This window comes from Aristolochia californica, unplaced genomic scaffold (genome assembly GCF_029961685.1).
Source record: "Aristolochia californica isolate CCGP_79_NKW_82.1479 unplaced genomic scaffold, dmAriCali1.0.hap1 SCAF_5, whole genome shotgun sequence".
Taxonomy (NCBI): Eukaryota; Viridiplantae; Streptophyta; class Magnoliopsida; order Piperales; family Aristolochiaceae; genus Aristolochia; species Aristolochia californica.
In genome coordinates, this window is record NW_027182214.1 from 830,074 (window position 1) to 844,796 (window position 14,723).

At 38.2% G+C, this 14,723-nt stretch overlaps 3 protein-coding genes across 3 annotated transcripts; 1 reads left to right on the forward strand and 2 right to left on the reverse strand.

Annotated features, from left to right (window-relative positions):
• The first annotated feature begins 220 nt into the window (after positions 1–220).
• Positions 221–10,230, forward strand: LOC137966014 (uncharacterized). Its single transcript, XM_068812449.1, has 8 exons — positions 221–701; positions 928–993; positions 1,198–1,264; positions 6,391–6,553; positions 8,105–8,177; positions 8,809–8,901; positions 9,488–9,571; positions 9,932–10,230. The coding sequence occupies exons 1-8, from the start codon at positions 288–290 to the stop codon at positions 10,052–10,054; spliced, it is 1,083 nt and encodes a 360-aa protein (XP_068668550.1). The 5' UTR covers positions 221–287; the 3' UTR covers positions 10,055–10,230.
• LOC137966013 (transcription elongation factor TFIIS-like) lies at positions 2,565–5,196 on the reverse strand. Its single transcript, XM_068812448.1, has 2 exons — positions 4,727–5,196; positions 2,565–3,803 (listed from the first exon to the last, which is right to left on the reverse strand). The coding sequence occupies exons 1-2, from the start codon at positions 4,880–4,882 to the stop codon at positions 2,823–2,825; spliced, it is 1,137 nt and encodes a 378-aa protein (XP_068668549.1). The 5' UTR covers positions 4,883–5,196; the 3' UTR covers positions 2,565–2,822.
• A 1,091-nt stretch (positions 10,231–11,321) lies between the features above and the next one.
• Positions 11,322–13,558, reverse strand: LOC137965653 (protein neprosin-like). Its single transcript, XM_068811941.1, has 8 exons — positions 13,466–13,558; positions 13,140–13,311; positions 12,964–13,050; positions 12,650–12,865; positions 12,394–12,561; positions 12,244–12,297; positions 12,016–12,156; positions 11,322–11,926 (listed from the first exon to the last, which is right to left on the reverse strand). The coding sequence occupies exons 1-8, from the start codon at positions 13,483–13,485 to the stop codon at positions 11,504–11,506; spliced, it is 1,281 nt and encodes a 426-aa protein (XP_068668042.1). The 5' UTR covers positions 13,486–13,558; the 3' UTR covers positions 11,322–11,503.
• Between the last annotated feature and the right edge of the window lie 1,165 nt (positions 13,559–14,723).

Consider the following 14,723-nt stretch of genomic DNA (forward strand, 5'->3'; position numbering starts at 1 on the left):
TTAATTTTTAATTTAATTTAATATATAAAATAAATATTTAAACAAAATTTTAATTTTATAACTGCCAAATATAAGAGAGAGTGAACTATAACAGTGCCTAAGCCTGTTTTTAAAAAAGATAAAATGGTAATTTCACCTATAACCGAATCTATGCTCGGTAGCTCCAAGAGTAGCCGTTACCGCGCTGACCTTTCAAATTCAAACCCGTAGCTCGCTCAAAAGACTAATCCGCCTTTTGCTCACAGCCATCGTCGTCTGAGTGGTTCCGACTTCCGAGCCCAAGCTAAATGGAAACGATCCCATTTCGGACAGACGGAGCCAAGAAAACCGGTCAGAAATCCCGTCGAAGGCCTCTCCAACCGAGGAATGTTCCGGCGACTCCCTTACCGATCAAAAAGATTACAAAACCGATTCATTTCCAGATCGCAAACATTGTGGATTCCAACAAGGAGAACCGTCCCGTTGCCGAAGACGCGATCGCTCCGTTCGATGGGTCTCTCGCCGAGGAGCTTTTTGCCATCAGACGAAAGCTTGAACGGCTCCGTTTGGAGAAGGAGAAGACGGAGAGAGTTCTGAAGGAGAGGGATTTAGTTCTGGAGAAGGAGATGAGGGATTGGGAGAAAAGAGGGAATGAGCAAAAGAAGGTGGAGATGGCGATCAAGACAGTACTGAAATTGAAGGAATTGAGATCTTCTTGGACGGTGAGTCTTATTGACTTTCACAACTTCTCTGGATGGATTTTTGTTTTTACAGTTTATTACTTGATCTGGAAGCAATTAATGGACTGCATCAATATTTAACGGTGAATCCGTGGATGTTGGTTGCTTGGGGCACCACCTGACAGGCTGTCTCAGATGCAGTTCTGCGCATGTTATTAAGGAAAGATAAATAAAAGCCCTAATTCATAGCTAACCTTCATTCCTCCAGGGAGAACATCTAAAGTCGCTCAGAGAATCAGAACGCGAGAGACGGATGAAGAACAGCCAGTCTCAGGTGGGTCATTGCTGTTCTCTAGTCAAAGAAGTTTAAAATGTAAACTTGTATCCGATCCGTCATCGTTATCATTTGTCGTAAGGTTGATGCACTTATCTTACAAACAAAGAAAATACTTCCCTTATTACAAATGCTTCACTGAAACTGCGAGAGGCAAATCAGAAACATCCATCAGTGGTTTGATTATAAATTTTTCTTGAATAGGAGGAAGGTGGTGTCAAGATAAAGCAAACAACTGAGAAGGGAGATGAATTAGAATCAAGGAACAAAGGTGACAAATTTGTTACCAATATGCTATAACTTTTTTTACTTAGCATTCCTTTTATTTTCCATTTTTTCCTTTTTGATTTTGTACTTCAGATGTAGAACCAGATTCCTGGATAACTGAGTTCAGTTCATATTGACTGAACTCATGCTTATCCCATGTAAATGTCACAACGCTAAGAAGTTAATATAGAGATTTATTCTTCATCACTTTAAAGCTGCTCCGTATTTTCAATTCTTTGGTGTCTTTGGATAACTCTGATCTCTTGAGCTACTTCATAAGCATAAGACAATCAAGACAAAATTCAGTCATCTATTCGTGTGAATGACTCTAATTCTATCTCATATAAAAATACAGCTCAAGAAATCTTTAATACACTGGGATTTGACATTTTAAAATAAAAGTACTCTCCTTCATTTCCAACTAAATGGCTCCATTTTCTAAAGTCTTACCCTGTTCAACTAAGCACAATGAATCATCCAAATAGAGATAACCAATTTCTGCAACCAACCTGAGTGTTATGGAAGATTTTTAATGATGATAATCATAATAAATAGCATACGAACACATCACTAGTATTTGATCTTTTCTTATAAGAAATCAACTTTTGCTAATTGATTTATGTTAAAGGACCTCATGGTGCCTTTTTTTTTTCTTATAAAAATTTAGTTTCCCTTTCTTATGATGCAAAAACTTCCATAAACTATTCCCACAACTATTTATAGCCAGTCCATTCATCTTGAAGCTTCATAATATATATTGCATCATGTCCAGAGAAATGCTTCCACCTATCAAATCAGTACTAAAGAGATTTTCCTTGGTGCATGGAATACCAATCAACTCTTTAAATACATGGAGAAGAAAAGTTTATACTTGATAAAACTAGAAAAAATCTGGGGAACCACTTTGACTGCCTTAGATTGGTGTGAAAACCCTACAACCAGGTGTATTTTGACGAACCTCCCAACAGTCCTATAGCAAGTTTAGTGTTCCCTTTCCCAGGTTCTGTCCCTACCTTGCAGAGACTTGAAAGTTCAGGTGGGTCATAATACAGATACCACCTCAAGCTCCCTTTAGAACCATCAATACTGCCTCGAAATTGTATTAAAATTAGCAGATCCCAACAATATTGGGCTACAATCAGCTTTCAACAATTAAAAAATAATGTAGCTTAGAGGTATTGAATTTTTTTTTAAAGAAAGTACCCATCCATCTAATCGAACTCGTCCAAAATATTTTTAAGAGATACATTTCCAAAGAGTGCTGTTCACAGTGCTAAGCTTAATAACAACAGAGCTATAAAATGAATCAAACATCTAATTACCAGGCAAAATTCCGAGTAAGAGTAGTAGCAGTAGTAGAGGACCAAATAACCAAAATACCTCTAATCCATTCATGACAAGGGGAAAAAAGAATGAACACATGAAAGATTAGCGGCTAATGCTCAATGTCAAACCACTAAAAAACTGAAAACCTAAAAAAATAGACCAAGGATGAGCATAATAACTCATCTCTTGTTAGCCATTCCACTACAAATACACCCACCACAACTCTGTCGCAGGCCTCAACAGAACTTCCAATGGTTGTTGCAGTTGACACAAGTTACAAAAGTTGTCATGGGTTCATCTGCACTCCGAGTTTGCAACTGATAATACGTTGTCTTCCGCTGTCCGCACCTGCCACACTTGAACTGATCTGTTGTAGCCTTTGGAGGTCCACCGCGCTCACAATCAAATAAGGCTTTTTCTTTGATTTGATTGTTTTCACGTCTCCTTTGATCACTAGCCATCTCTTCCGGAGTCATCTCAATAAGCCTCTCTGGCTTGATGTGCCCTAGAAGAACTCTTCTCCTCAGATCTGGATTATTTGCATCCTTGAGGTTAAACATTATGGATCTATATTTGACTTTGTGTGCACCATTAGAGCGGCCTAACTTTTCAAACATAACAGATTCCACTGTAACAGCTACCCTAATAGGGTCACAGGCATTCACCTCCTTGATAATATCTTCATCAGCTTCACTAGAAACCTTTGATAACGCCTCAGCAAGAAGTTCCCGGAGCTTGTCACGAACAGAATCATTACATTTGATAATTGAAGTCAGTTTTGCCGGGCCCAGTGGTGTAGATGGTAGCTTCTTAGATCCTGCCTCTGGCTTATAATATTCCTTGCTAATCTTTTCAACTAAAACTGTCTCACTCTTATCCACTTTCTCAGTTTTGATGGATTCTGACCTTGAAAACTTCAAAGCCTCATTTTTCTTCTCCACCTTGACAGTTTCTGACCTTGAAACCTTTTCCACCTTTACAGCTTCTGGACTCTGAACCATCTTCTCAATCTTCACGGATCCTCCCATTACCACCTCTGACGTTTCAGATTTAACAGCTACTTTGGTAGAACTTTTGTCATCTAAGTTGCTATTTTTCTTGCCAGTCTTTGATGTCTCCTCAACGACAATGTTCTTCCACATGTCAAGCAAATCAGAAGCCACCGCCCGAACCTTCTCCCTAGGATGTTTTGTAAGATGACGAAGGCGTTTGCCAACCTGAAATTTAATCAAACATTAGGCCTCAACAGCAGATTATGGTTCAGATACTTCTCCTCTTTTATTCCTCAAATCAGGTAGAAAATCTATGACTTAGTAGTTGTACATAGATAATACTTATTTGTTCAAGAGTCACAATTGGCTTATCATTTCGCTTCTCAATTAGGATATCAGAAGTCGACAAAAAAAGGATTAAAAAAAATAGTACATTAAATGAGCACCAATGGATGGAGAAAAAAACCAATCACCATAAGTAATCAGCTTATCTACAGTAACACATTGAACCATCTCATAGGAATCTAAAACTCTATATAAAATCCCGTTATAAAATAAAGAATGGGAGCTAAATCCCGTTATCTACAGCAAACACGATGAGTAAACAAGTAATGCAGACACAAATTTTAGGACATAAATCATCTTTAAAACATCATTATCAGGTTCATACTTCAAACACGACGTAATGAATCATTAGTTTGTATACTCTTCTCGTTCATAAATACACAAAAAGAGAAACTTGAACTAGAAAGAGAAAAAAAAAAACTCAAATCTATCTTCTCTTCTTTCTGGGAAGTCTTGATAGTTACTACCAGGAATATAAAAATGAAAAGAAAAAATGAAGTCAATCGAGTAAACTTTTCTACAGGGGTAACATTTTTAATGATGTTAGAAACCATAGAAATAGTTTTTCATGCATTTCAAAGAACGAGGGTAAAGGGAAAATACAAGAAAGTCCACCCATTCAAGAGAGGTAAAAGGAGTCCACTTTTTTTTTTTTTTTTTCGGTTTTGTATACCAAAATCAATAATTTAAACGCCCCAAATTCATGGATTTCTCCACAGAATACATATACAAACAAAAACTAAAAAAAGATACCAAAGCCGACGAACGATAACCCCAAGAAGCGTTGCGGATTAAGCACGAACCTGCGTCGACACAAGGAGCTTCACGGTGACGGGGATATCTCCCAGCCTCTTCAACCCGTCGACGCAACGAGCTTCCTCGGCTCCTCCGTCACACTCGGCAGCAGCCTCTGCGGCTTTGTTCACCGCTTCGAACGTCTCCAAGAGTTCTTTCTCCATCGATTACGTGACTCAGAATTTCAAAACCCAATTTACCGAATACCAAAATGCAATAAAATGTCGGACATATCAAAAGAACCAAGACGGAACGGGTTATTCCCAAATCACTTACAGATTACTAAAAAACCTAAAGAAAGGGAGCAGATTTTAAAATTTCTGCAAATAAAGAAGAGGCAAAGAGAAAATAAGAGGTAAATAACAGCAGTGAGAAGGAGAACCACTGAAATTGACGCGTGAGACAACGAGAACGGCCCTGTTTTCTGCTCTCTTTGAGCCCTAAGCGGAGAAGGATTTGGACAGTGAGAGAAACGGAGGCGGAGATGAAAGCGGTGAGGGAGATATCGGCGTCAGAGTGCTTTTATCTTTAGTCTGATTTTGCCACGTGGGCCTGCCTCAATCGAGTCCAATCTGGTCACGTGCGGATCCGCGAGGGATGCGTGTCACGTGAGTGTAAGGATTAGGACCGGGCTGCGGCATTGATGAGGTTCTCCGTGCTCGAAAACCCCGAGTTCGGCCCATATACGGCCCATATATGGAAGTTAGAAAGAAGGTAAAACAAACTAGCTAGTCTGGATTCCGTTTGGCCGTTTCGGTACCGCCCCTTGACTTTTTGAGTCTTCGTTTCGTGTCCGGTTCCAGCTTTCTAGGCGTCTTTGGTATTCATGTCTCTTCCCCCCGGATATTTTTCTGCATATCTCTGCATCATTTCATTTTTTTTTTTTTTTTTTTTTTCGTGTTATCTGATTCTCGTCCTTTTCGATTCTCTCTGCATATTTTCTTTTCGGAAACGTATTGGTTTAGACGTTTTTTTGGTGATATTTTACTGGTGTTCTTCACTTGTCTTCCTCTCAGTTAAGCTCTTCGTTTGAAATTTAGTAAGACGGCTATAGCGTTGTTAAGGGCACACTTTTTTTTTTCTTTTTTGGTCTCTGCAGCTAATTGAAGCACTGCTATTGGTGGTCTTCAGATGTAAACCTTTTTTTTTTTTTTTTCGTAATGATTATTTTAGTTGAACAAACAGCATATGACATTCTTAAGGATCTTCTTTTAGGTTGAAAGCGTTAATCTGCTGCAATTGAAACGCCATGGTGGTTTGTCGTCGAATTTTTAGTAGCAAAAAAGAAATTCCTTTTCTCTAAATCTTTGGTAGTTCCTGGAGAGCACCAATGAATGCTGAACTGTTCTGCTCCTAGGCCTAGACATGCTGCTTGGAGGCAGTTACTAAGGCGGATACAGTCACTTACAGTCTTAAGTCTATTAGCTTTCATATAAACGATATTATGTATCGTTTCATAGGTACTGGTTAAAATGGACAGAACCATAAAAGAACCAACTTCCCGTCAACTACACAAATTTTTTATTCATATAGAGCACTTGTCAAGTGTAAAGACAGGGCTCTGATCTATGTCAAAGCAAAAGCTGCTATTTAATATTATTGCATAATATTTTATTTTTCTTATTTACTATATTGGCGTTCATGTTATCTATTTCTTTTCCTGTCAATATAGTTCCAACTGAAAGCTGTGTGCTGGTCTTGGTAGTTGAGAGACAAGATATGAGTGCTGCTTCTCTCCGCACTGTCTTTGTTTACGGGAGCCTGATGGCTAATGAGGTGGTGCAAGTCCTACTGAAGCGAGTCCCACAATCATCTTTTGCCATACTCGACGGCTAGTATTTCTCGTGCTCTCTCATCTTGATGTGTGTTGTCTCTTTAAATTTGTTCTCTTTATTTTACATGTATGTTTTACTTTGGTTGTGTGTACGCAAATTTTTTTTTTTTCAGGTTAATCTCTCTCTTTACACCTTGTTTGAGTTTTTAGAAATTTATTTCCATCTCTCCTTTTTACTGGAGTTGAACATCAATAGATGAAGGGGCTTCAGCTGAGGACCTTCATGCATGGTACATGTACCATATTTACTAAGATCTGGGTATGGTTATAAAACTTCAACAACGTATAAATGGTGGAGGCCCTAATCCTCTACACAATTTTGGCTGCTTGAATATGCTCCATTCTGCTAGATTTTGCATGTCCATTGCTATGATGGCTTTCTTTAAGCCTTTCTTCACCACTTTTAGCCATGTCAGGAGGACCCTGTAAAAGCACTTCTGCTAACTGCAGGAGTACCTGGATCTAGTCTTGTGAATTTATTTGGTCTTTGTTGTATACGAGTACAAAATGAATTTCTGTAAAATTTCATGGAGGTGTTGGGTGTGACGTTTTATGTCTATTACGTGTTCTGGAACTGCCACATCAGTCCCATATCATTCAAGCTATTCTTTTTCCTTGCAAAGATGCTCTATTGGATAGCTAATAACTGGAGATGTTATGCTCTTCTGATTGTATACTGTTCTGGTGCTTTCCAACTTTGAAGTTGCCTCTTTGAAGGATCTTTTTTTTTCTTTCTCAAAATGATACTTTCGAAGCTTTTCATTATATTATTATTTAGTTTCTTGTCGGTCCATCCTTTTGAGTGTATTTTGACAATCTTTCTATGCTCCATTTTGAATCAAACGAAGCATGTATCCAGTGTCTGTTTTGTTTTTTTCTTGGGTGTCAGGGGCTGGGTGGGCAGAGGGAGCTACCCTATCTGAAACTAATTTAATCATTTCGAGTGGTTTTCTTGAAGCTGCCATTAAACAGGTTGTGTTCAGGTCTGCAGCAACAGAGTTGATAAGTCCTTGGCGCCTCATCCAAAGTGCCACACTGGATTTTTTCTTTTTTTGTCAAATTTGGTCCTACCTGGTTTGACTGGTCTGCAATTATATTTTCCCACTTTTCCACTATACCTTTTTTTTTCCTCATATGGTATTTTACATTACATTTTTATTAACTTGGTTAATTCTTTTGTTCTTGAAAAGACTTGGTTTTTCTTCGTATTCGTAAAGCAGTTAACGGTAAAAAATCCTAGGGAAGACAAAGGATTGCACTTTTCTCCTCAAATTTACTTCGTTTTCTGTTGAAGATGTTCCTTGCTCTCTAACATTTATGTTTTAGGCATGTTGACTCCATATTCAAGCTGACAGAGTCTGGCTTTAGAAATTCAATTTAATTAACTATAGGTCTATTGTCACTCCCATCAGGTAGAAAGTTCTTGCATTCAGTGTTTTGATCCATCAGGCAGAAAATTCTTGCATTTACTGTCTTGATATTTCATATGAATAATTCCATTTTGATACTTGTTTCTCTTTTTCCTCTGTTAAAATATTGTTCTACTCTGAAGCCACAGGTTCAGCATTAAGGGACGTGTATATCCAGCAATTGTTCCCATAGAAAACAAGCAAGTTCCTGGGAAGGTAATTTGGCTACTATATCATTTATTTTATTTTTATATTTTATTCCTTCATTTTTAAATTTTATCTAAATAATAGATGAGGTAAAAGAAGGAATTGTGTACTCCATTATATTCATGATCTATATCTCAGGGTGTAAAGAAAAATAAATGTTATTCTTATCATAGGTAATCCATCACTACTATAATCATCACTACCAATATTACCTGAATTTCAATTTATGGGTAACCAGTTGGCAAGTTCTAGCTGGTACAGTTAACAAAGTACAGAAACTTTAATTTTCTTTGGCCATTGTATCTAAGGGGGCAGATTAGCGAACAACAGATCAATTTCTTCCTGATTTTTGGGTTTCATCTTGGCACAAGAGCTTGTTAGTTTAAGCTTTACTGGGAAGATTTTGCAGATTTTTTCTGTTATTACTAATTGAACTTTGCTGCTTCATATTGTGAAGTTGGGTCCAAGCCTATCCCAAAATGACTAGCTAACTTAGGAAACCTTTTTCCCAACTAATAAACTCAAGATCTTTGCACTTTCTAATTCATGTAAGACTATTCCTTAACATATGAATTTTAAGTTAGGTTTTGTATTAGCTGTTTGCATCTTACTGCGTTCCTAAATCTCTTCCTCTTTGCAGCTTCTCTTGGAACTTAGTGATGCTGAACTAGAGGTTTTAGACAAGTTTGAAGATGTAGAATATGAAAGACACACTGTTGAGGTTTCTCTGATGGTAATATTTCAGCGATCTATCATTTAGATTAGAACATTCAACACGTGCTTTACGCTGTTGCATTACCAGTATGCTTTGCAACATATCCGTCATAGCATGTTGGGCATTGAGACATGAAGGTGAACATCTACAAATAAATTCCTTTGGGTCCTTCCTAAAAGGATAGAGGAAAGAGATCCATATTGTTCTTACCTAAGTAATGCTATATTAGTAAAAATAGCTTAGCAAATAGGTGGAACTATACTGGCTGACCACGTTTGAATAGTGTGGAAAGAAATTATTTGCTGCAATACATGATGCCACTTGGGAGATGAATTTTGAAGTATATGTAGTCTGGGAATATCTCTAGGATTGCATCGGGCTTTTTAATAATATTCATTGAATTGGAGTGCGTTGTTTTCCTCTTGACTATTTTCTATGTTGTTTTACGAGTAAGTTTCATTAAGAGTCTTAGTCATGATAGATTAGCCGCTGAAAATAAATTCCCCCTGATAGTTACCTTGACAGTGAAATGATAGAAAGTCTCTTTGTGCATCTCTCTCAACATTTTTAATGGTTTGCTAACTAGAAGAATGGGCGGTGGCAGGGTTCTTTTGAAACACTACCTGCTCAGACCTATGTTTGGGGCAACAAAGATGACCCAGATTTGTATGGAGACTGGGATTATGAGGTAGTCATTTTTATTCCCTCTCTAGTCTGGTATTCTATTTTTTCTTTCTTTGTTTCTCTCTCTGTTATTTTCTCCCCGGCCTGTTACTGGTGTCGTTTGCTATTGTACATCAAAATAAACAAAAAAAAAAAAAAAAAGAATAAGAAAATTTAAGTATATAGAGGAGTGAGAAACAGGATGACCATCCAAATTCCTGGTGATTGCTCCACATGGCAAATGTAAAATTATATTTGAAAAAAAGAACATAAAGTTCAGGTCATGTTACAAAAGACCCAAGACTAAGCATAGTAGACAATTTTGTTCATATGTTTTTGCTTGTTCGATGTTTGACCACTCATCACGTGGTGAATTCTGATTAAGGAATGGAGGCGAGTTCACATGGAAGATTTTCTGAAGATGACTAAGGATTTTGTAGATGAGCTGGAGCAGCCAGAACCCAAGCCAAGGGTGGCCACCTATGAAACTTTCTTTCAGCAGGAGTGAGACAAGCTGCTTTGAATTCTTTCATTTGATTGAAGTTTCTTATTTTTCTCACTGTTATACTGTCGTCCACTTCATATACAAGTTTGTGACCGAGCAATTTGCCTGATGTTATATGGATTAAGCACAAAATTTTGCTTATCTAAAGACGCAGGAAGGGAGGCAGCAATACTCAACCAGGTAAACTCCTTTTGGCTATGCTTGCCCTATCCATTCATTGATGGCGTTATCCTTTATCTCGATCCTCCTCCTTTATGAAAATAATAGGAAAATATTTTGAGATTCTTCTGAAAATTATGGGATTAAAAGTTTCGCTTGAGAAATCGTCTGTAAGCAAGTATAATATGCAGACCCAGGTTTGTTAGTCAGATTAGGAAAAAAAGCCTTTTTATTTATTCTTCATCTAAGTCTTTAATAGATTATAGTTGTGGACACGTGTTTGTTAGTATTTTAGAAATGAGTTCGTGTTGTCGAATGTGGTGAGTATATAGTTTAGGGTTTAGAGGCATCACAGTCATCTGTTTGGAAGCTGGGTTTCCCAGCCCCGTGACTCGTCGTTGCAGTTTGGTCACTTTAGGGTTTTGTTCTGAATACATATATGGCTTGCTCGGCTGTGGCATTCCCCATCTGATCTCGGCTGTGCGAATTCCATCTTGATTGGACTTCCACGAGTAATGGTGCCCCTGAACAGCTTCCTTTGCAGCTTCGAAGTAAATAAAAAGGAACACCTGGATGAGTAGGTGGTGATACTATCTAAAGCGCCAAAATGTAGCGAAACGAGTCATCATATCGGAGTCAGCATCGTCGAGAGAGAGGTTCCCGGGCTAGAGAATGTTAGAAGGGACTTAGCAAACGAAGTTCTGCAACTGGTAAGCAAACGAAGGATTTGCTGAGGAGATCTGCAACTGGTCATTCTCAATCACCAAGCTATTGGTTCATGCTTCCCTGTTGGACGAGATCTCCTACATGCGTGGAGCAAAACTGAGCAGCCGCAGAGTCCCGACACTCCGTCCTCTTCCTCTGTAGTCACTGCGTCGCCGTTCGATTTTGGAGATTTTGCAGGAGACGGGAATGGGGACGATATCGGCAAGTTCTGGTATGACATGGTGACACGTGGCGATCAATATTTCAATAAAATTCCCTATCAATAAGCTAGATATCACCTCTATGCATCATTTTGAAGTAAATAATGTACTTCCTGCATCTACCATAGCTATGAAACGAGAAACCATGGCACTTAGTATGATTTGATGATATAGGAAAACCTGACTCAAGCAACAAGCACCCATTTATTTCAACACCAGTGTCTAGTACAAGGAGAGATCACCTTTAGAAAACATTGGAACAGAAGATCATAGACAGAGACCAGACCCCACAATACAGACTTAGTTTCTTACTGCATCAAGCTATGCAAGACGAGTCACAAGGACAAGCATTAACCTATTTCAAGCATTAGATATCGAATGCTCGAGTGGACTCTGTAACAATTGCATTGCATACACTGCCACCAGGCCCCCCATAGAAGAAGTATCTGCCAAAGTTGCCTACATCATTCCCACCATCTTCAATCAGGTAGCAAGATTTCTTAGTTTCATCTGTTGTAAGTTGGCTTGGCACATCCTCAATCGCGTTTTGGTCGTTAAAATACTGAATATTTCTTGCATAAGCTGCAAACTTATATCCAGCACTTGGTAATTTGCCACTACCCATTGGTGGGTAGGAGTAACCTGGTGTGCCTGTTGTCTCTCCTCCCCAATCGATCCTATCTGCACTTTTAGCTAAATGGGTGAAGAGAGAACCAGGCCAGTATCCAACCCATACTTCACCAGAAGAACCCTCTTCATATCCCAACCACCAGTTTCCAGTGCCATCATCCTGAGAGTAAATGGACAGCATCACAAAGGTTAGAACTTAAGAATCAAGCACATCATTGAGTGCTTCAACCATGAAGAATCTGGTCTTACCTTAGTCACTGTGAGTTTTATTTCTACTTGGGTGCCGTTGGTAATAGAGGTTGGTAGGATCATTTCAGGCACAATGTTTGTGTCCACTTGAACAAATCCAGAGCACCTCAAATTGTAGCATCCAGTTGTATAACTATCATTCTGACATTTTCAGAAAGAAGCATGACTATCTAAAGAAACTTGGGTCATTCAAAAAGATGAAAGCAAATGTTTATTCTCAAAACTTACTGTCCAGAAAGTGAACAAGTGAGTTGCAGTATCCCCATACATATCTGGGTAAACCTAAATAGTTCAGCAAATGAGTTGGTTTAGCTTGGTGGAGGAAAAACAAATTTAACATCACAAAGATTTTCATAAAGCCTAATGGCGAGGAATTACCTGCCATCCAACTTCAATGGTGTTTATTTCATTATAAGGCCCGCTTGTAATCCACAACTGGGCAAGACTGAAAACCTCTTCTTGTAGTGTATTGGGTTGTGGATTCCAAACATTGAGTGTCACCGATGTCCCGTAGTATGTACCTCCTGTCATTCTTGCCACAGCATACTGAAACAAATAGTAGTTGCTTAGATGTCAAAACAGTAGATAACAGAAAGAAAAGGCCTAGAAACCTAGTTGTTTCACCATCTTTTACCTCATGAAATTCAGACTGTGAAAGTCTGTTATCCTTGCCCCATTTTTGCTGCTTTTTAATGAAATTAGAGACAGAGCCCGCTCTTAATAAATCCTCCATTTGGAACCTTCTGAGAGGCACTGTTCCAAGAGGGCAGCCTCCATCACGGTACCCAGTCTTCATTGCAATGTAGGATGGGTCTCTCTTTTCTTTGTTTAGCACAAAACTAGGCTCCATCTACACCATAATTCCCATCTTCAGATCTCTCAAATATAGGAGAGAATAGCAGCTATGTCTCAAATTGAATGTCAATAGAAAAATGGAAATGCACCTACCTGGATTGTGTGATTCCGCAACAAACTATGATCAAATGCCAGTTGCTTGAAGATCTCGACGCAATCGAACACTTCGCCATGCTCATTCTATTTTCAGGATAGATGACATCCTTTAGCACCTTAATTTCAACTGATCTTTGCAAAAATATTATCAAAAAAATTCTTAAAAATTGTACCTTAATAGTTTTAAGACCTGGCCTGTTTATGAAGGCAAGGTACCTCTTCATCTCTAGGTATTCTTCTGAAGATGGAAGCACTCTGGCCTCACAGCAAAAGATGATTGAAGCAATGAGCAAAAGTAACATCGAAGTTGCCATGTTTGTCAATACCTCAAATGGAGTTCTTTCCCTATAATTTGAGCAACATACATAAATCCATTTATCAGCTAGAGATTGAAGTCTAAATCCAACAAAAGAAACCAGCACAAGTCCAAAGAGAGGCAGTTCTATTGAGTTTGCTTCCTGAAAACAAAAACATGTAAAGGAAATCTAACTAAAGAAACCTGAGAAACAAAAGCAACATAGAGGAGAAGACCACCCGAAGCTCACCCGAATGGGTTTCTTCTACATGGTTTCAATTCTTTGAGTGGTCTATTTATAGGGGATCCAAGCTGATACTATCAACTTTTGTTCTGTAAAAAATGAAAAATACAAGCATTCAATGATATTGCCTTGTTTCCTTGACATCTTATCCACTCCATATACAAAAGATAACCATGTAACTGTAATAGAAATAATTGTGGCAACATGAGTAACGTGCTGCAGCAACGCCAAGAAGGGAGTATGTGCCGTCTACTCACCTTTCCCACAGGAATAGACGACCACGAAACGGGGCCAAAAAAAATTGAGCGATCCCAACATTATTGTACCTTCCCACTCATAATGATAGTGATCAGACAGCCCTCCTCCGTTATTGTACCTTCCCACTCATAATGATAGTGTTCAGACAGCCCTCCTCCACTGAAGAATCTCTGGCTTGTTCACTTCAGTATCTGTTCGAACCATTCAGGGAGAAGGCTGGTTCCTTGCACTGAATGTGACTTGCATTGGCTTCACCAAACACATTTCTTCAAGCAAATAAAATTTATCAAGTCCATTGATAATAGCTATCGTTTTCCCTATTTCAATATAAATACTGAACTTCAGCATGGTAGGACTACTTGATCTTTATATTGTAAATAGATGTTAGCCACATGTATAAAAGATATACATGTGGACCAAGGACATGATCATTATGATAAAAACATTTTGAACTCTGATAAAGGTAATGAGCATAGAGACAAAGAGGTGGCCACCAACTCAACTACTTTGATGAAAATATGTCATTGGTCGGGATATCTAAAATAAAGTTTTTGGTTCTTTCGAAGAGTAAGGGACTAAATAAAGAATGATTCTAACACTGTTGGACACTGTTGGACTATTTGATCAAGCCACAACCTCATCTAGAAGTTATATCATTTCAGTTTTTGTTGCTTTCATTAATTATCACTTGTTATATTTAACTAAAACTAATTTCAAGGTGAACATGAATATAAAATAATTTAAATCACATTTGAAAGATAAAAGCCTCAAGAGAAAAATTATAAGCTCCACTGCTACATGTTATTGAAGTAAGAAAATGTATCTTTAGTAAGTTGTTAAGTGAAAGTAAAATATAATATCTTTTATGACTTGTATCTCTCAAGATTGGGTGATGTTGCAACATTGTTGCACGAAATCGTATAAGTAGTTTATTTCATTTTTGGTTTCAATTACATGACC